Consider the following 20933-nt stretch of genomic DNA (forward strand, 5'->3'; position numbering starts at 1 on the left):
ATGGATCAGAAGGGATGTTTGGAGAGAAATGTTAGAGCCTAATAGTAAGTTTTATGAATAGATACTTGACTTCGGAGGAGCTCTGGGTCTGGAATAACATTGTTTTATTCTGAGTTTAATCAGGTTCAGGATCCTCTTATTTATACCGTGGAACATCCCAGTATGATTCAATGCAAAAAAGGTATCAAACACGCAATATTACTTAGCAATTAAATATTTACCATTCATTCCAACAGTTTAACATAATAAGGACATCTTATTTAAGCAATTCAATCTATCAATGAGTATATAGAACTATATGAAACAATATTACAATATGAAATGAACCATATTTAAACTATTATAAGTGTCCAATATAAATAGCAGTAAATTGCATTAGAAAAACTATTAGAACATGTAAATATTGAGATGCACCTATGAAGTTAGTTTGATCAGTGTGTTGAGGAAAGACTCAAAAGCCCCACAAAAGTTATTATTATTATTTGTCTCTGTTTTCATCCACGTCCTGGTTGTGTGTCCTGGTTGTGTGTCCTGGTTGTGTGTCCTGGTTGTGTGTCCTGGCTGTGTGTCCTGGTTGTGTGTCCTGGTTGTGTGTCCTGTGTGCGTCGCAGCTGGGTAGCGACGTTAACTTTAACAGATATTTTAATTTATGAATATTTACTGGGTATATAATCCACGTTTCATAAACAACAACAAACATTTATTATTATTATTTATTGATTTATTCACTCATTGATTATCTAGTAATATCAAGTCAAGAAATATTACTCATGAGCAACAACTATTGAGCTCAGCAGTGCGATATAAAGTCTCCTGTGTTTCAGGAACTTTGCCCCTCGTATCGTCACTGGGAGTCGAGCCAAACATCCAAAAGAGCAGTGGGAATAAAAGTCATGGTCAAAAATAAGAGTCATAAAATAAAACTAAAATAAAAGTCACAAAAGCTCATGACTGGTCTCCTTTTTTCCTTTTGTTTTAATACATTGCAACTAGTGTTATGTGTGGTTTAATAAAACCATCACTTCATGGGTCATGAATTCATTCATGTGCAAGGCCAACGCTGAGATTCAGCTACAAACATTTATTGATTAAAGAACAAAACACAAAAATACAGACAGTGAAGAAAGTTTCCTTAATTAAAGGCAGAATCATAACATATTACGGTATCTGGTTCAATTCTTCTACCTTGGCTTAACAGGAAGATACACACATAAGCATCAGAAAAACTCTTTTTCATTCACGTGAAGCTGAACTTAAATGTGTTGCAGTCGTAAACTGTGTAGAAGAAGAATCTATTGTCTGTCATGAAGTCATCCATAACCACGTGGAGCTACTACATAAACCATCAGTATCTAAGGGATAATACGATGAACCCGTTAAGTAATTCATCCACTGCACTTTGAAACGCCATGAAAAAAAGATTAAGTCCAGACATCTTTAACTTAGATATTCTACAACTTGGGGGACTGAATTTCTGATGATGATACTATTTGGGAAAGTATGATGAAATCTAGTTTAATGTGAGTCAGATATGTGATCATTGAGAACGTGGTGATTTGTGTTGCATTGCAGTGTCTTATTTCCTTATAGTGAGGGGATGAGTAACTGGAAGCAATTTAGCGAGGCTCAGCGAGGATCCGGAACTCCTGAGGGGAGCAGGTGAAGCCCATCACTCCCTGCAGGCTGGGCATTTCTCCAGGAACAGAAGATATGGTGAAACGTTGTAGAAAAGACGTAAAGAAAAGGAACAGCTCCATCCTGGCCAGATGTTCTCCTAAACACCCACGTTTACCTAAGGGGAACCAGGTTAAACCATTAGACCAAGTCTGTGCATCCCTGAATGTGTATCCAGCAAACCTGCAGAAAACGGTAGGAAGGCCTCTCTTCTGCGGAAATGTCCCTCTGAATCCAAGAAATGATCAGGATTGAAGGTGTCAGGAGTTGCCCACTCATTCTTATCAAACAGCACAGATGCGAGAGATGTCGTCACACTCGTACCCTGGAAAATGAGCTTGAGAAGTTACTGTCGGTCATGTGTATTAAACTGGTCATTTATATGTGGGTGACTCTGGTAAACAGTCTTTTACCTTCGGTATCAAATATCCTCCCAGTGTAGTATCTTTACTAGCCATTTTGGGGAACCCCATAGGAACGATGTTCCCTATCCTTTGAATCTCGTGGATGACGGCCTCGGTGAAGGGCATGTTGGGTCTGTCGGCCAGAGCGGGCTGACGAGACTCTCCAATGACTCGGTCTATCTCTGCCTGGACCTTCTCTGAGTGAGGAAGCAGAGCCACAGACATTACACCACCACAAATGGTCTTCCTGAGAATACTCTGTGTTCACTGTGATTAATGGGTATCTAACCTTGGATCTCTGGGTAGTGCATCATGTAGACGAGGGCCCAGCGTAAAGTGGTGGAACTTGTTTCGGTCCCAGCCTCAATCAGGTCCAGAATGCAAACCAGCAGGGTTTCAATGTTAAAGCCCGCCTGGGGATCCTCCTTTTTCTGGAAAAGTCAGATTATATATTGTGCCGTACTGTCAAATGCTCTAATATAGACAACTTAGCCAAGACATCTGATTTAGAAACAGAACTGGAACAGAGTCAGGTAGAACCTTGGGGTTTTGATTCATCACCATGTTGCATTTGTGAGACTGGACACAATGACGTCCACCACCACGTCACTAGATCTAACCCTTCTCCCAAAAAAGACCATGTCAGAGTCAGTATCTCACCTTCTCGATCTCTGCCAGGTATACGTCAATAAAATTCTGGGGGTCATCAGGGTTCCTCTCATTCTGGTGCTTCTCTACTTGCTTTTCCAGGAAAGCCATGATCTCCTTGTAGTTTCCTTGGACAGTCTGGTGAGGTCCTGGCAGGTGCTCCAGCAAGCCGGGGAACACATCATACAGCTGTAGATGGGATGAACTCTCAAGTCAATTTATGCACAACAGTCTGTTTTGTGATCCACCACGTGATAGTCTACCTGAGCCAGAGGAGAACCGGAGAGCAAGACAGCCTCATTGTCCAGCTCCAGAACCTTTCGAAAACTCTGATCGCTGTATTCAAAGCGCTGTCCGAAGAGCACAGAGGAGATGATGTTGCTCACTGCGGTCGTTATGGTGTAGTGGGGGTTGAACGGTCCTCCTGGGATTACAATGAATGATACTCAGGGGATGGTGAACATAATCGGATGTAAAGCATGTGTAACAGATGAATCATTACTTGCTTTGTTCCTCTCTGAAAGCTTCACACAAGTAGGTGCTTTCAACCTGAATGTATTTCTCCAGTGACCTCTGACCCTCTCCAAAGTAACGCAGATGAGTGTTGGTAAACTTCCTCTGCTGCCTCCAGAGGTAACCATTGCTCATAATGACTCCTGTGGGGACATCATTTCACCATAGTAAAGGCAAACACACAGCAGGTAGATGAAGCCCGTAACAAGCCGACAACGTCGACATTTGAGCTTTGGCCTTTAGTTAAATCCTGCAGCACTTCATAAAGAGATGTTGTTTTACTCACCAATCCCTTTGAAGATTTTGTGGAAGAGAGGAACTACAGGACGATCAACAAAGCTGTCCAGCTGGTTGACAAGAGCCTCTTTGACCATCTTGTGGCCGGAGACAAACACCATCCTCACGCTGCCTTTCCTCAAGCTGAGCACTGGACCGTACTCCTGAGCAAGCTGCATCCAAAGGAACAAATCACTTTTCAAGAGAGGGAACGTCTCACAAAGGCCTTTGTCTTCCAATTTGTGAACTGCTTATTGGATAGAAGTGCTTAAGACGATTGCATAAATACTAAGGGAACATGACACTGAAACTACTGATGGAATATTAGAACCTCTGCTCCTGATGCTCATCTTACCTTTGATATTTGTTCTTGTTTTACAACTAAAAACACAGCACAGATTTCAATGTACTGACTAATTATTTGCCGAATCATTTAAGTCTGGCACATTTCTACTCTTTTTGGTGTTGTGGTGTATTTATTCTAATTCTTTTTGCCCCTCAGATATTAACAATGGACCCTTCTGTACACTATTCTAGAAGAACAAAGTGGTTCTGTGCACCTCACCTTCTCTATTGATTTGAAGTCCACTCCTGTGAAGATATTTCCTAGAAAAGGGAGCGGCCAGGGTCCCGGTGGAAAGCCGCGTGGCCTCCAGTTCCTGAACACATCTGTCAGAAGTAAAACGGCCAAAGTCAACAACAACCAGCCGGTAAAGTCCAGACAATTGAAAAGCGTTTGAAAAATCATGATGAATGCTTAAAAAAAGGCCTCCTTTCAGAATCTGTTTGCTTCCACAAGTGTGAGGGTGGTGTCATTTGTTCTGAGTAAGGAGGGGGGGGGCTGAAAGAGGCCCACCAGGGGCCAGTTACGTAACACTAATGCACTCACTCACCCGCTGAGGGGAAAAACAAGGCCCTTTGGCCTGTGCATTGTGTGATATGTAGTCTTTATCATGTTGTTTGTCACTAGTGGAAGAAATGAAGCTAAATAATAATCTCTTACTTCACATTTTCATGCAGCAAGATGCTGTAACGCAGCTATTGTTAGAATCCACTGATTTATGGTTCTGAAATCTGCATCTTAACTAAGAGTTTTTGCTTGTAACAGATCCCCAGTGAGCACAAGACGTGATTTCAACGTTGAAATATGGTTGAAATCGGGTTGAAATGAGGTCTGAACGTCTAAGACCTCATTTCAACGTCTTTTCAACCGGCAAAAAAGTGCGTGAAACCTCAACGTGCTAGAAAAGGGTAAATTTCTCGATTATGTGTCATGTTGTAACGTAAGGCTGAAAGAGAGACGATAATATCATTAAGATTATCATAATAATGAATGAACTGGTCGGCGAAATTTGGTCTACGCAAAGACGTGATTTCAACGCCTTTAAGATTTTTCTTAAAACGTCATGAATATGGAAATACAGAGTGTGTGTCGTTAACAACATGCTTTAAGGACAAAATAATGCGGGCCGTTTCAAACATTAGTTGAAAACACGTAACTCTGATCACATCTGTAACGCGCATGCGCAAGTTCTTCCACCAGGTGCAGCGCGAGGTGAAGTGTGTCCGGGAGCAGAGCGACGTGAACGGGCTGAAACAACCACGGCTACCGGCCCCAATACTCTGTAAGTACGTGAGTGTTTGAATGAAGCACACCTGGAACTATAACCAGTTATTTTACTTATGCTGCCCACTCGATACGGGAAGGACTGTTATTTTGGTAAGCTAGTTAGCGTTAGCGCAGATAGTTTGCTAGTTAGCATGCTAGCTTGGAGCATGCTAGCTCGGAGTATGCTAACGTTCAACATGAACTGGACCAAAAGTAAACCTCACAGAGTATCTTCCGTGTGTTTGGTGTTGCTTATGCGTTAGGTTGTTGTACCCATTTCATATTATTGCCGTTCCCATTTCATGTAGAAAATACACGTTTTTAAAACAACGCGCCTGAACACAGTTCGCAGCTGAATTTAACAAGTTGTGGCCTGTAAACAAGCTAGCCAACACATTGTAAGTTACTGCATGCTTAAAACAACATTGTAAAGTATGGTACTGTATAATATACCTGGAAATGTTACTCCAGAAATGCCATACATTTTTTATAATGTCAGCAACAAGTAAACAATCCATAAATAAGGGTTCTAAAACACCTGCTGCTGTTATCATTATTAGTCACTTTTTTATTACTGTCATAAACCCAAATTACACACTTTTCCCTAAAGTCTTTGTTCTTCCCTCCTCACAGGTTCCTGTGGATGGAGGTTACATCTGATGGAGTTTGTCCCTGCAGTTGTCCTCCCTTACACCTGGTGTACTACTCTGAATATTTTTGATTAATTTCTGTCGTAGGAATTGAACGTACTGTACATCTTTAAGTTGTTCTTTCTGTACACAGCTAGTCCTCCACTGTTCACCCTTAAGTGTTGTCCAGTTGAAGGGAGTTTTATCTGTGCCGATGTGATGGTTTTGGGGCAGGATGCTGCATGTTTACAGACTGTAAAGCTCCCTCAGGCTTATTTTTCATTTTGGGTTTAACAAAATCAAATGAATTGAATTGAATTAACTTGTTGACTAGAGGCATCTGCAACTGAGGGGTGTTCTGCGCATTCTGAATCATTGAAGTGACGATGAGGGAGACGGAGCTGATTTCAGGTATACGATCCGGATTCAAGTGACTCAGAGCCAAATGAAGTGCCAATGATTCAGAAAAATGGTTTACAAACACACAATTCTAATCTAACTGGTTCATGTTGTTGCTCCACTAATATTTATATAGTTTATTTTCACAAAATATATTTTATTTTTGTATTCTCTTTTGTATAGGAAAAGTGTTTAGTGTTATATTGATATGAATCAATACAAAATAATCAAATTGTGTTGTCCTCGTTATGGGCTGTTGACATGACAACTGACTGTGTAACTTGGACTTTTCCAGCGAGCAATTTATCAGTTGAAAAGACGTTGAAAAGACGTCTATGTTTAGACCCGTTTTCAACGTAATTTTTAACATCGATGGTAAACGTACAAATGTGGAAGTAATTTATTTTTACACCTATAAAATAATGCTATAGCACAAACTAGAGGACGACATTTTACCGTATTAAAAATCACGTTGATATGTGGTCTAAACATAGACGTCATTTCAACGTCTACGAATAGACGTTGAAACAACTTTCACTTTAAAACCATTTTGCAACGTTTATTCAACCAAAAAATGGTTGAAAACCAAAACCGAACAAAAACCCAAAGCCATAAACACGACTCGCATCTCTGATGCGTTGTGCATTTATTTTGAAGGTCGGACCCACAAAAAGGAAGTCTTGTAGAATAATCGGTTGTGAAACACAAACAGCTCGGATCGATCGAGTTGGTGAAACTCGTGAAACGCACCGTTCTCACGATGGAGGCAGTAAGCAGCGCGCTCGGCTTTGACTGGATGGATCCAACAAGTATTTTAATATTTCTCTGTGTGTTTCTCCTGCTGACGGAGGTTCTGAAGAACAGAGCTCCGCTGAACTTCCCACCAGGACCGATGTCTCTTCCGTTCCTCGGTGACCTGCCCCGCGTGGACCCGTCCCGGTTCCACCTGCAGATCCGAGAGGTGGGTTCCGTTTGGGGGATTCCATCCAAAAACGGTATCGAACACGCATTATTACTTAGTTCAATATTTAACGTTTATTCAGTTTAACATAATAAGGACATAGTACTCAAACAATTTAGTATTATATATATATTTTTTATTTATATGCTGCCTTTTCAGCTCCTCTCGCTACGTGAGATCACGCAAGGCTGTGATTGGTCTGCTGACTGCATCCTTTCAGTCACGTTTCCGGTTTCACAGCATAACGCCGTCATGATTAAAACGAAGACTTTTTTTTTCGAGAGAATTAATCAGTTTGAAGAGTTTTTGCCCGAAAAATCCGTAATTCTGACCACTGATACAATCATTGGTGGACTATAAGGACGCGATGAAGGTGTCTTCATAGAGGACGCAGATCTCCACAAACGTCGGTTTGCAGGTCGAGGGGTCAACAAAGTTGTGGAGGAAAATACGGGACAAATATGTGCAATGAAAAGCAGCAGCAGTGGTGATGCACGGGGCCAAAAAGTCTATAAATAAATAAACAAACCAATGACGTCACTCTCCAGGTCGTCTTCAACAAAGCACGTTACTCCACCTGGTGGTCTGGAGGTGAAACAAGACGCAGTTTTACTTCACACGGTGTTAAACGTTGGAGAGAATATTGAGCCCTGATCAGATTTACTGTCATTGACAGATAAATACTAGTTTGAACGGTATCGTTTTTCTTCACAGTCCATCAGATATGTCCAAACCTCCCTGTCCTCACATGACTAACGTCCCCCATCGTGGACGTGCTCTCACATCACAGCACATTCTTTGTGTAGTATCACGTTTCCTTTACAACATGATGGAGAATATTAGTAAAGCTGGAATAAAGGACATTATAGGGTCAGTACCATTGGACCAGTTAGTGTTCTAGTGGTTAATATGAGCATGTTGTGTGTTTCCATTCTGTGTGTAGTGCGTTCTAACACAGTGAAGTAGTCACACGGATGTTTTATGATTAGTTTGTACAATAAATATTAAGCGTTGACCCGAGCAGCAGTTTTCTCCCACGTATAATCCTTGATATACTGACATATTTGAATAAGATGTCCTTATCATGTTAAACTGTTGGAATACTTGCTAAAAATTGGCTCTACCAAAAGAAAATCCACCAGCCTTGTTGCCTTCCTTGCTGTCGCCATGTGAAGCTCCACAGATTTCTCTTTTGTCGACTTCAGAAAGTACGTCGACAGCTCTCTGCTCTGTCTTCAGTTTGCAGAGAAATATGGAAACATCTTCAGCCTTCGGCTCTTTGGTGGAAGGGTGGTGGTCCTCAATGGCTACAAGCTGGTGAGAGAGGCCCTGGTCCAGAAAGGAGAGGACTACGTGGACCGACCTTCCATCCCCCTGTTTGAAGCTCTAGTTGGGAACAAAGGTAGTGTGTGCTAGCTTCAATGACTCCATGGCATCATGTTGCATCATTAGCATTAGGTCTGATGCGGCTTTGGACTCCCACAGGTTTGGTGATAGCAAACGGCCACCAGTGGAAGCAGCAGAGGAGATTTGCCATCCGCACACTTAGAAACTTTGGGGTTGGCAAGAAGAGCCTGGAGCAGCCCATCCAGCAGGAGAGTCACTACCTTAGTGAGGTCCTGGCCCTTCAGAGAGGCAAGGGACCAACCCCCCTCCCCCCCCCCCCCCCCCCGTGCCACCAGGACTGCTACTACTGATTACAATTTTTCTTTATTGTAATCAGTATCAGATTTATTTGTTGAGAAAAAAAAATGATTCAAACGGACAGTAAACATTTTACAATCAAAGTGAAAACTTTGTTAAACTTAACATGATGACGTGATGCTGTGATCACTTGATGAGGATCACCACTTCATCTCATCATCTTACAGGAGAACCTTTTGATGTACAGCCTCTGATGAGCAAAGCCGTGTCCAACATCATCAGCTGCCTGGTGTTTGGGGATCGCTTCGACTACTCCGACCAGCAGCAGCAGTTCATCCTCCAGGCCTTCCATGAGCTGATCTACCTGCAGGGGGGCTTCTGGGCCCAGGTGGGCTGACCTCCTGCTTTTAGCCCAAGTGTCCAAAGTATGACTAATAACTATTTATGTAAAAGGCCAATAGGTTGGCATGATGTTGAATCAAGAGGTGATAATAGATATTAAGAAGAAACCATCAAGCATAGGAAGTGTTAACCACAGGTATTCAGAGGTAACCGGGCTCTCGCTGTCGGATGCTCAAACACTTTAACACCAGCTTACAAGCCCCTCAGCATTACTAACAATGACTCTTTCTATGGTTAGATAGTTTATTGTTTTATTATTTACAGCTTTCCAACTGAGAGCACACAAAAGGACAAGAGGCATTGACATGTTGAATGTCTTCACCCCCCTAGCTTTATAACTTTTTCCCCTGGCTGATGCATCGGCTTCCTGGACCTCACCAGAGGATTTTCTCTCTGACACAAACTCTCCTGAACTTCATACAAACAAAGATCCAAGAACACAGAGAGAGCTTCGACCCGTCCTCCCCCAGAGACTACATCGACTGCTACCTGGCTGAGATGGGAGAGGTGAGCAGAGCGTCTGCCTGGTGTCTGTCCTCTTTCATATGTCCATCTGGAAGCCGTCTCTCTTTGGCAGGAGGAGGACGAAGCTTCTGGCTACGACTTGAGCAACCTGTGTTTCTGCACTCTGGACCTGTTTGGTGCTGGAACGGAGACCACCGCGACCACCTTAAACTGGGGCCTGCTCTACATGATCCACTACCCTGAGGTTCAAGGTGTGTGTGAGAGTGTGTCTGAGGTTTCGGGGCTCTGGTCGTCTTGTGTTGTCAGAGGAATTGCGTGGGATGGTGGGGGCCGTTTCCTCCTCAGATCCACAGACCCTCTGGTCTCCTGGTCTTGGTGCAGAGGGGGTCCAGGCAGAGATAGACTCTGTGGTGGGTTCGTCCAAGCCACCCTCGATGGCGGACAAAGACCAGATGCCTTACACGGACGCAGTCCTCCATGAAGTCCAGAGGATGGCCAACATCCTCCCCCTCAATGTGGCCCGTATGACCAGCAGGGAGACCACGCTGGGGCAGTACACGCTCCCCAAGGTAGACCACCTCCTTTCTTTGTTCCCCGAGGGGTGCCCCTTCAGTCATTTTTCTAGTTTCATAAGCAAATTAACAAAAAATGAATTTTTATTTTAGTCGTTTGTATAATAAAGACACAAATCTACCTTTTATATTACATAACATTGTTCTTCTAACCCTGCTTCCGTCCTCAGGGAACCCTGGTCCTGCCGACGCTGATCTCCGTTCTACGTGACGAGTCCGAGTGGGAGACGCCGCACTCGTTCAACCCGCAACACTTCCTGGACCAGGACGGGAAGTTCAGGAAGAGAGAAGCCTTCCTTCCTTTTTCAGCAGGTGAGTGAGGAAGAGGAGACACGGGGACCCTGACTGCTTCACACATGCACTGAGCTGTAAACAGTGGTCCTGAGCTTCACTACGACCTCCACATTCAAGTTCTAAATGCTTATTGAAGAAGTTGTGGATAATGAACCCAACTCATTTTACATCACATTTCATTTAGCTGACGCTTTTATCCAAAGCGACTTACAATAAGTGCATTTCAATGTTTTTTTATTTTGTATTCCCCAAAACTGCAAATGACAAATTAGCCTCACAGGGCTTTACGGTGTGCGACATCCTGTGTCTCAAACCCTCACGTCAGGAAAAGAAACCTTTGGATCCCTGTCTCCTGTCAATCAAATGCCAACATTTGTTTCCAACGTGATTGATTTTCTAAGTATTTCCGACATAACTCATATTTACTCCAGGTGAACTTGTGGTCGTGTCCCCTTAGGGAAGCGGGTCTGTCTCGGGGAGCAGCTGGCAAGGATGGAGTTGTTCCTCTTCTTCACCTCCATCCTCCAGAGGTTCTCTTTGTCGGTGCCACATGGGGAGAAGCCGGGTCTGGACTTCCAGCTGGGAGCTACTTTGTGTCCCAAAGCGTACCGGCTGTGTGCCACCCCGCGCTGACCCGCTGGTGACCTCCAGTGAAGATCATCTTAGTGACATCACTGCATTAAACCAATCAAATACATCATCGTAGTTTTTAAAAGGATTAACTCTTTTCTCCAGCAGTTATTGTGCTTTTATATAACTAAATGAAATTTAATTTGTGAAGCTAAATGAGTTATAACTCAATAAGATTTAGTTTGTGTAACTCAATGAGAATTAGTTTGTGTATCTTGTCACATTTCTCATCCAGACTCCTGAATATAACAGGAAGCGTTGCGTGATGTAATTTTGTGGCATTAATGTTAATAACTGATTAGTATGAGAAAGCTCTTCCTTTGATAGAACCCATCTTTTGAATTGACATATAAAAACATCAAAGTTGCAGCTTGACGTGTGTTTTGTGAAAAAAAGGCACCTCATTACAATTCTGGGGTTTCCCTGTCGAGCTTTCAAGTCACAAATGGAAAATAAGCGGCGAAAGGAGGTTGAGAAAGTCTCAGTGTCTTCTTCATCTGACCCGTGAACATGAACGTAAGCAGCTAGATGACGAGATACGGGAATACCTTCATTACCTTTCAATGTCAAGTCTTTGACAAAGTGTAAGCTGGTTTTACTAGAAAAGAAATCCACTATCTCTTATTAATAGTCAGCTTAGAGATGGCAGTAAATATCATTTTAATCTTTGTGTTGTTTTGATGTTCATGAGCTCTGTAAAACCCCCGAGATGAATCCGGACTACTGGAAACTACTGTCAGCATCTTGCTACTTTAAGGTGAATAAGAAGGGATCTGCTTACTGCAGCACATTTAAATGAGAGCACCTTCATTTTAATTCAGTTCAACGTCCTGCGGTGATGAGAAGCAGAAGAAGTCAAAGTAGGCCAACCAAGTATCAAAGTTTGTTAGTTTGCCAAAATACCACCAAAGTAGGTCAGCAGCCTCTTTAAAAGTTCTCAGCGCTGCGGAAACAGATCTGAGCTGATGTCCTGAAAACAGCTTGATGCTCTCTGGCTGGGGATCTGCTCATGGTTTAGATTTTGATGGGTAAGAAAATACAGATCACCAATATATCACATTTATATCTGCTTTAAAAAGGCTTTATCAGATGTTCAGATTTGAGGCGTTGATGTCTGCTGACATTCATGTTCTTTTACTTTCACAGTTCTGCCAGAAGGTCTCCTGTTCAGAAGGTCTCCTGTTCAGAAGGTCTCCTGTTTAGAAGGTCTCCTGTTCGCTGAAAGCTGAGGTTGGACCATTTGGATTTTCAGCTGCTGACTGCTGAAAAGGAGCCGAGATGGGTCTCTCCTTCCCTCTTTGGACATTCATGATTACACTTCTGAGTGAGTATCCTCCCACATCATCCCTCTCACCATGTCTCCGTCTCGGTTCCAGTCTGAGGACCAGCACAAGTTCTGTGTTGTGCATCCGTCAGATAAATCATGGTGAGACACTTTGCCTTGATCTTTCCTGGCATGTGTTACGGTTTACATGGCTCAGATGTGAAAACGGGTCCTGCAGAGTTAAAAAAAGCTCATCCTTTTGGATCGGGCCGCGATGATACCCTCTGGGTGGTTGTGTTCATACCAGGTGGTGCTTTTCTGATCTGGTGGTCCTGTTCTGACCAGGTGGATCTTCGCTGCCGGCTGGCTTCCCGGGCTTCATTCGCCGCGGCTACCTGACAGTAGAACCAGCACCAGTGTTCCGCCTTGGCTCTGACCTCACAGTGTACTGCCATGTCCTGAAGGATAGAGACCAGGAGGGGTATGAATACCATCACGAACCTCAACTATATTACCCATCGTCTTCTCTAAATGTATGTATGTATGAAACCATTTCAGACATGTTCCCGATGTTTTTGTCTTCCAGACTCACTATCACCCTGGAGCTGAATGGTGAGACTGTGTCTCCTTGGAAGAAGGTCAACTCCACCACGATGATGTTCAGACTTTTCAATGTGCAGATCCCTCGATCCACAGTGCTGTGCAAGCTGAGGAACCATCAGCTGTCTCTGGTCGTTGATGGACTGGACCTACATGGAGGACGTATGTACATATTAATCATATTAGATTGGAATGGTGGAAAAGCAAGAGCAACATTTTAGAGAAACTTTATGTGCAAATGAGCTGAATTGACAGGTTGTGGATGCTAAGGTGATTATGCATAGTGGTCGCCATGGATGCTTTGATTCCTTCATGTCTGTTGGTTCCATATCACCAAAAAGAGAAGCATGTTTAGCTGTGTATGAGTGTTAAACACATTTGAGTTGATGGGCCCAAAACCAGGCAGCAACTTCCAAAAGTGTTAAAGCTGCATTCTCTGTAGTGACCACCGGGGGCGGCTCCTCTGATCCTGTACGTTCCAATTGTCAAAGAAATGACCTTTTCCAAACCACTATTCCTTGACCTCTGTGGAATATGTCATGGTGTCAAGGAAAGATGGAGTAAAGATGGAGAAAGAAAACCACAGTGTTTAGGGAATCCGACTCCACTGAGCTGCGTAGTTGTGACGGACAGAGACGTCGATGTTGGCGACGTGCGTCTGCAGCGGCTCCGAAGAAGCATCTCAGATGTTTCATGTGTCGTTACACTGTGAGTCATGCAGACAAACAACCAGCTTCAAAGTATCACGTCATTAACCTGGCTGCAATATCAATGAGTGATGATAACAGGTACTAAAGTATCAGTGAAACTCCTTTTTTTAGCTTTAGACAATTCAAACAGCTCTTATTGTGGTGGCCACTTACACAACTTCTGGGTCATTTCACTCAGAGAGGAATTTGAACCCAGCCTACTTCTCTCTGGATTATTTCCCTCAGTAGAAATGTAAAACATGAGATTATGGTCTCAATGTCTAGTTTCAACTCTTCTTTCAATACAAGCTAATCGTTACAAATCAACATACATTCTCAAGCATGAATAAAATGGCCACAAGAAGTAAAAAACAAGAAATAACGACCATGACAGAGAAACGCAGTGACTCATTTCTGTCGCTAGCTGGTTGTCATGACTCAGCACTGTGAACACACATGAAGGCATCTTCTCCATCTTGGTAGAAATGTCTGTTTCACTTGCGTCCCTTGTTGCATCATAACTACGCCGCTTAGTGAAAGCGAGGTCGGTCCCTAAAGTCTTTTCCTAACCATCTTTCCTTGACCCTGTGACGTCTTCTTCCACAGAGGTGAAGGAATAGTGGTTTTGAATGGACCTTCAATCTGAAGCCTAAGAATCTTGGAGAAGTCTGCCATGTTTCTACAGTGGTACAAATCAAGCTCTCCACCAGTAAAACCAGCACACTGTACTTTTAACTCTGGGATGGTTCAAAGATATAATGGCTTTTAAAACTTGTTTTTACAGAAACGATGTACGGTGTGAATGAGCTTTATGACCCTGGATCAGTTTGGAAGAAGCTGTAGAACAGTGAATTTCTTTCTTCTTGCCGGACAATCAAGCAGCGACTGCCTCTCAGTATTCTTCTGTTCCTCTCTGAAGGCCCTCCAGATAAACCTGGGAATGTTCTCTGTGAGATGACTGTGAGCTCTGATGTGATGAAGTGCTCATGGGAGAGAGGAAATACTACACACATCCTCACGACCTACAACAGTTCCCTCTCCAGGTATGGTGGCATCATGACTCAAATGAAGACCTTCTGTAAGACAATACACGACCTGATTTATGTTCATGTTTTCTTCAGAGAAGACGGGACACAGCTGCTGGAACAGGTCCAGGATGCTACAGAAGTCTTCATACCCCGAGCAAAGATACATGAGAGCTCCACTCAGGAGCTGATCATCAAGGCCTTCAACCTCTTTGGAGAGTCGTGGTCCGACCCGTTGGTCTTCTGTGTGAAGGACATACGTGAGCTCTCCTTTCTGTACTACACTTCTTGAGATGTATTTCTATCCAGAGCGATGAGTCATTCTGTTTGTTCAAGTTGTTTGGTCATCACAGTTTGACTTATTTCATCTGTGATGCGTTCCTCTGATATTCCTCTGAAGGGGAACCGTCGTCTGAGCGGTGCTGTGGTTTTGTTGTTCTCTGCCGGGAGGTCATCACACCCTTTATGTTCTTTGGTCTCGCAGTGATACCAGAAGCCCCTCTCATCACGCAGCTGGAGTTTGGGAATCACTCCATCACCGCCCTGTTGCATTGGAAGGCCTCCGGATCATCAGAGAACGTGAGAGCCGATGTGCGGCTCCGCTCGGATGAAGGCTTTTGGGTAAAGATGCCACGAGGTTGCTGATGGAGGTGATCAGCAGCAGCCATGTGACTTCATGCCCTGATGTTTACAGGAAGTGGGAGAGGGAACAGAGGTCAGCGAGGGTCTGATTCAGGTGGGCGGACTGAGGCCTCTGACTCATTATGACTTCCAGATGAGAGTATGTGACTTCCCATCAGGCCGCACGCAGAGAGCAAGCTCCAGCAGAAGGTTGTCCTGCAGCAGATGGAGCCCGTCTGAAGGGGGAAAGAGTCCTGGAAAAGGTCAGTTCCCAATTCCTATTAATCATCTAGCACTAGGGTGCCAGTAGACCGTCTGCCACTGAAAAGAAATCCTGTCGGGTCACCATGACTCGGTGGATTGAGAAGTAGCTCATGAGCCAATAGATGATCAATGTGATACTAAGGTGATGAGAGTTTGCTTGACCCTTATCTCAGGTCCGTCTCAGCAGATCCAGGTGTGGAGGACCTTCGGGCCCGGAGCGCCCGACGAGCTCACGGTTCTGTGGAAGGTAAAAGGATTCATTTTCTCTGCTTCTTACAGGAATATTGAACATTTTAGTAACGTTTCACCTTTTGATCTACTCTGTGTAATAATAACCATACACGCCTTTATATTTAATAACGATAACACATAAAGTAGAATATATTTATAAAATCCATATTTTCATAATGTCGAGTGTTATAAGTCATTAAGTTTAATATCAGAAATCAGCAGGAATGTCTGAATGGAGCTGAACATCATAGAATCTGAATGGTTTTAAAAGCTGAACGTGTGAAGGAGTTGAAACGTGACACAGAAGAAATAGAAGATGAATAAAAATAAGTTGAATAAAGATTCGAAGAACACAATGCATCAATGCATACATGCAATACAATGAAATATAAAAATAAAATCATGCTTTATTTACAGAATCTTCTCATCTCACTGCTGGAATGATGTGATTTAGCGGATAGATAACGGTATTGATGAAGCTTCTCCTTAAGCCTCCTTCTCCAGAGGACCACAGCGGCGCGGTGCAGAGCTACCTCATCCTCCTGGGTCAGGAGCAACAAGCCATGTGTGATGCTGCTTCGAGCCAGTGGTCCCTTCGGGTGCCAGTGGAGCTCCAGGAGCTCAGCGTCAGCGCCGTGACCTCATACGGGACGTCCCCTCTGGCCCAGGTGCCCCTCAGACTCTCAGGTGCTCCGACATGAGGCCCATTCGCTTTGAAGGCTTGTGGTTTAAAGAGCAGCGCAGCGTTTACCCAGCGTCCTGGTGTTCTCCTGCTCAGGTGAGCGTGGACCTGTTCTAAGGGAGTTGACTCCAGCAGCTGACGGCACCTCTGTGTCGGTCACCTGGTCGATGCCGCACAACCCAAACCCGCCAAGGTCTGGAGGAGAAACACTGCACTACGTGATGGAGTGGACCGGCGTAGGTGTGCAGCGGAAGGAGCTGCAGTGGAAACAGGTGTCCAGAGATCAAAACAGCACCTCCATCACAGGTACAAACACACATTCACACGCATCACGTGACGTAGAACATGTTAATAAATGTCTCCAGAGACGCAGTAGTGGCCTCTTGTGGACAGTCTGTGAGTCACAAGGACTTGTTCTTTGCTCATTGCTGTGGTTCATCTGCTGAGGGAAGTGGCCCCTGAGAGAGATTGTGTGATGCTGCAGGTGTGGCTGCAGGTGTGAGGTACAACGTCTCGCTGTACGCTGTGAGCAGCAGAGGCGTCAGTGCTCTGTCCTCCGAGCTGCTCTACTCCAAAGAACAGGGTGAGACACGTTGATGTTGCTCCAAGTGCCTCCTGAGTTCATCCCACCTACCAGACCACATGGCCTGTCCCTGTGCGTGTTTCAGAACCAGCGTACGGTCCCAGCATCTTGGTCCTGGTCCACAAGGCCAGACGGATCCTGATCCAGTGGGAGGAGCCGCCTGTAGGCAAGCAGCGGGGCTTCATTACCTTCTACACGGTGTACCTGCGGACCCTGGACTCCACGGGCCAAACATTGAGCGGTGAGCGGATCCTTCTTCAGATACGTGAATTATTACACAGTACCAGACACAATTTCTCAATGAATTGAATCAGGAAATGTGTCCAAACTGGTACATGTAATACTATGTTATATATTGTATTTAATATATAACACACCTTGGTTGTGTGTTGGTGATATTTGAAACCGCCCCTTAGTGAAATCGTTTTTCGATGTGACAGTTCAGAGGAAGCTCAACTTGGCTTTGAGTCGTTTCCTGTTCTTACTCAGAAGAATAACTTGGTGAACCGCGGGCCGTACGTGTGCTTTACCGTCATCAGGCTGAAGCTGAGGGCTCGGTACCTGCAGCAGTACGTGTCAGCAGAAGCAGCTGTGACATCATGGAAAGTTTTCAGTCAGCGTCAGAAGGGTTTTTCTGCTCTCACTTCCAGGAATGTGAAAGTCAAACAGCTGGTTTTTCCCCACTGTGCTGAACTCCCAACATGGAAACTTTATATTTACTTTATAAATACCTGTTATTTACAATCCGTGCTTTTAACTCAGAAATAGGGTTTCCATCATTTTCATTACGCTGATAGGACTGATGTTTCACGCTGCATCTTCACATCTTCACCTCAGTTTGTATAACAAACATTGTGTTATATTTCTGTAGAAGGACAGAGGAAAGTAGTAGCCTCTTACTAGCTTTCCTCTTCCTTATGTGACATGTTATGAGTCTGTGGACTGGAGACATTTGCCGTTTCTTTAAATCCTTTCATCCAGTTTTACCTAAATTGACTTTTTACTTCAACCTTTAGTTGAAGTTAATATATTAACTACATCTGAATAGTCTTTGTTGATTCTGCAAATCACTGTTCTTTAGGAACAGAGAAATTCAACTTTTTAGCCTCAAACAGCACTAATTCTTAAAGCATCTCCGGCCTTATGGTCTGTTAGAGACCTGTCAATCAGCCTGTAGTCCCGCCCTAAAGCATCCCCTGCTTTACGGTTGGTTTGACTACATGGAGCATAATTTAAATGTTGTATTGAAGAAGACTTGAAACTAGAGACTGAGACCATAAACCCGTGTTTATGGGACCAGAGGAGCTCCGGATATCAAAATATACAAACAGACAGTCCACTTGTCCACTTCAAGGGCTTTTTGTCCTCTATTTGAAAATCAATTGTTTAGCTCAATTTAGAGATTGAGATGTTTATGTTGCATTTCCTATCAGAAGGTTGGCGGCTCGTCCCCGGTCCTCAGGCCACACTTTTAACCCCTTTGTTCATGGAAGCTGTTCCCTGGATCACTGGTTTCTGGCTCATTCTAGTAATTGAATTGAATTGAGGAGATAACTTTATTACTGTTGCAGCTGAATATTAACAAGCACCAAACAACGTTAACGCTGACCTCTGCTCCTCTGCTCCTCTGCTCCTCTGCTCCTCTGCTCCTCTGCTCCTCTGCTCCTCTGCAGTGAAGGTGCCGGCCTCCGAGCCCCGGCCGGTGGAGCTGACCTGTCCTGCAGGAGCTCTGGCTTTGCAGCTGACAGCCTCCACCTCAGCAGGAGAAGGCCGACGGGGGGACCAGGTCTTCTCTGAGCCCGAGAGCCCTGCAGGTCCCCCCCCTGTTTAATGTCTGCACATTGAAGAATCTTTCCTCTCTGGCTGCACATAACTGGTCCCTTCTGGTCTCCTGCAGTCGGCCTGGTGATCGTGATGGTTTTCATCCTCACCTTCTTTATAGCGATCATAGCCAACATGATGTTTTGCAGCTGTATGAGGGAGAGGTATTGTTATTATTGTTGTTATTTTTGACTTTGATTTTTGAATAGTTGCTTTGACGTTGAACCCTTTTCTGGGTCCTCAGGGTCAAAGAGAAGGTTGCATCGTGGGGGCCGACCTGGCTTCGAGACAACTTGCCCAAAGTAGGAAACAGTAATGCCATCCGACTGCTGCAGGTAATGAAAACATGAAAACAGCAAATAAACTTCATCATGAAAGAATGATGAAAGAACACTGTGTCTGGATTTTTACCCATTTGGACCAAAACAGGAAGTGATGTCTCTCTTTGCTTCTACAATGAGGAAACCTGTTCATCACTTAAAGTGTAACAAGCTACTCTTGTGCCTGTTTTCTCTAATCAGGGGAGCGGAAGTGAACCCTCCTTCTCGCCCTACCTCAGCGACCCCCCCCTGTCCCCCATCAGCCTGGTGTCCCAGGAGGACAGAGACGACGGCTACCCCACCGTTCACGTCCATGAACCCACGCCTTTCCTCGCCTTGGAGCTGCTGGAACACGTGGGATACAAACCTCAGATCGCTGCATCCGTTCCACCCACAAAGCAGACGCAGGACCAACCGGGGGACGTTCTGTCCAACGAGGACGAAGACGAATGTGCACTCGGAGGGTTGCTGGGAGACTTTCTGTCCCATCTGGAGGTGGATTCCCCCGTGGGGCTGAACTTCAGCTCTGTTGCAGAACTTCTTTGGACTAAGACTCCAGAAGCAACAGCTTTGTTAAATGGAGGCTTCCTGCAGGTGAGGAATGAGGAGGAAGTGGACTCGAAGCAGGATGAAACAGAGACGCCTGACCCAGAGGACTCCTGTTGGTCTCAGGAGACAGTGGGGACTGGGCTTACTGGGGGCTATTTCCCCCAGCAGCTGTGAGCTAAATGATGCTGAGATACCAGGATGATGGGAACCAGCAGGACTACAAACTGGTCCTAGAGAGCATTCCAGGTATCCTTGAAACGTGTACTTCAGTAATTCAATGCAAAAAGTGAAACTCATATATTATTAAGATTCATTACACACAGGTTGATATATTGTGTGTTTTTTTTCTACATTTTCATGATTGTGGCTAACAGCGAATGAAAACCCCAGATTCAGTATCTCAGAAAATAATAATATTACATATTTTTTTATATTTGACTTTTTCCTTCTCCTCAAACCTGTGAGAGCCAGCTTCTTGAGCAATGACCTCCTGTGGCTCACCGTCCTTGTGGAGGAGGTCAATCCGAATGAAAGACCTTCATTAGCTCATTAGACATTCTGAGTCTACAATATTCAACTTGTTCACAATATTCTCATTTTCTGAGATATTAATATGGGGTTTTCAATGAGCTGTAAGCCATCAATTAAAATTAAAAAAATTAAAAAGCGCTTTCAAAATATACCATGCCGTGTGTTATAAATCTATACAATATTTTGCATTGAATTACTGAAATGAATCTACTTTTCGATGGTATTCTAATTTTTGAGATGCACCTGTATGTTTAAGCTTCACTTCTCTAGAACCTCACCTTGAGACTCAGGATGTAATGTTGGACCCCCTGGAGGGAAGAGAACCCAAACCAGTGCAGAGGGGCAGAAAACGACCCCACGATATCGTCCACAAGGAATAAATACATCGTAAAATAAAAGTACAGAACTTTTGTCATAACTTAATAATAACGTAGAAATAACTAATACATTCAGTAGTGTTTGTTTTGGGCGGAATGCCATTTGAACGAGTGTTTAGAAAGTGGTCATGGGCGATGGATGGATGGATGATGGATGAATGATGGCTGGATGGATGGATGGATGGATAGATGGATGAATGAATGATGGATAGATGGATGGATGGATGGATGGATGAATGATGGATAGATAGATGGA

At 44.1% G+C, this 20933-nt stretch overlaps 3 protein-coding genes across 4 annotated transcripts; 2 read left to right on the plus strand and 1 right to left on the minus strand.

The window, feature by feature from the left end:
- Window positions 1–1061: 1061 nt before the first annotated feature.
- Window positions 1062–4361, minus strand: LOC119216716 (cytochrome P450 2J2-like). 2 transcript variants are annotated; one of them, XM_037469786.2, is made up of 9 exons: window positions 4081–4361; window positions 3526–3688; window positions 3233–3382; window positions 2990–3150; window positions 2739–2915; window positions 2368–2509; window positions 2088–2275; window positions 1858–1999; window positions 1062–1792 (listed from the first exon to the last, which is right to left on the minus strand). In XM_037469786.2, exons 1-9 carry the CDS (start codon window positions 4261–4263, stop codon window positions 1617–1619), a joined length of 1482 nt encoding a protein of 493 aa, XP_037325683.2. In that variant the 5' UTR covers window positions 4264–4361; the 3' UTR covers window positions 1062–1616. The 2 variants fall into 2 exon arrangements, with proteins under 2 accessions (XP_037325683.2, XP_037325684.2); XM_037469787.2 differs by lacking the exon at window positions 4081–4361 and having other exon boundaries at window positions 3229–3382; window positions 3526–3664.
- Window positions 4362–4468: 107 nt separating this feature from the next.
- Window positions 4469–11489, plus strand: LOC119216714 (cytochrome P450 2J1-like). Its single transcript, XM_062563441.1, has 10 exons — window positions 4469–5140; window positions 5758–7113; window positions 8353–8515; window positions 8599–8748; window positions 8985–9145; window positions 9490–9666; window positions 9737–9875; window positions 10006–10193; window positions 10367–10508; window positions 10948–11489. Exons 2-10 carry the CDS (start codon window positions 6913–6915, stop codon window positions 11121–11123), a joined length of 1497 nt encoding a protein of 498 aa, XP_062419425.1. The 5' UTR covers window positions 4469–5140; window positions 5758–6912; the 3' UTR covers window positions 11124–11489.
- A 122-nt stretch (window positions 11490–11611) lies between these two features.
- il23r (interleukin 23 receptor) lies at window positions 11612–20829 on the plus strand. The gene is made up of 18 exons (XM_062563440.1): window positions 11612–12148; window positions 12267–12294; window positions 12327–12444; window positions 12730–12865; window positions 12971–13146; window positions 14593–14716; window positions 14795–14958; window positions 15183–15319; window positions 15393–15582; window positions 15757–15830; window positions 16306–16501; window positions 16593–16802; window positions 16981–17079; window positions 17165–17320; window positions 18753–18893; window positions 18977–19064; window positions 19145–19235; window positions 19422–20829. Exons 3-18 carry the CDS (start codon window positions 12399–12401, stop codon window positions 19941–19943), a joined length of 2550 nt encoding a protein of 849 aa, XP_062419424.1. The 5' UTR covers window positions 11612–12148; window positions 12267–12294; window positions 12327–12398; the 3' UTR covers window positions 19944–20829.
- Window positions 20830–20933: the final 104 nt, after the last annotated feature.

This window comes from Pungitius pungitius, chromosome 7 (genome assembly GCF_949316345.1).
Source record: "Pungitius pungitius chromosome 7, fPunPun2.1, whole genome shotgun sequence".
Lineage (NCBI taxonomy): Eukaryota > Metazoa > Chordata > Actinopteri > Perciformes > Gasterosteidae > Pungitius > Pungitius pungitius.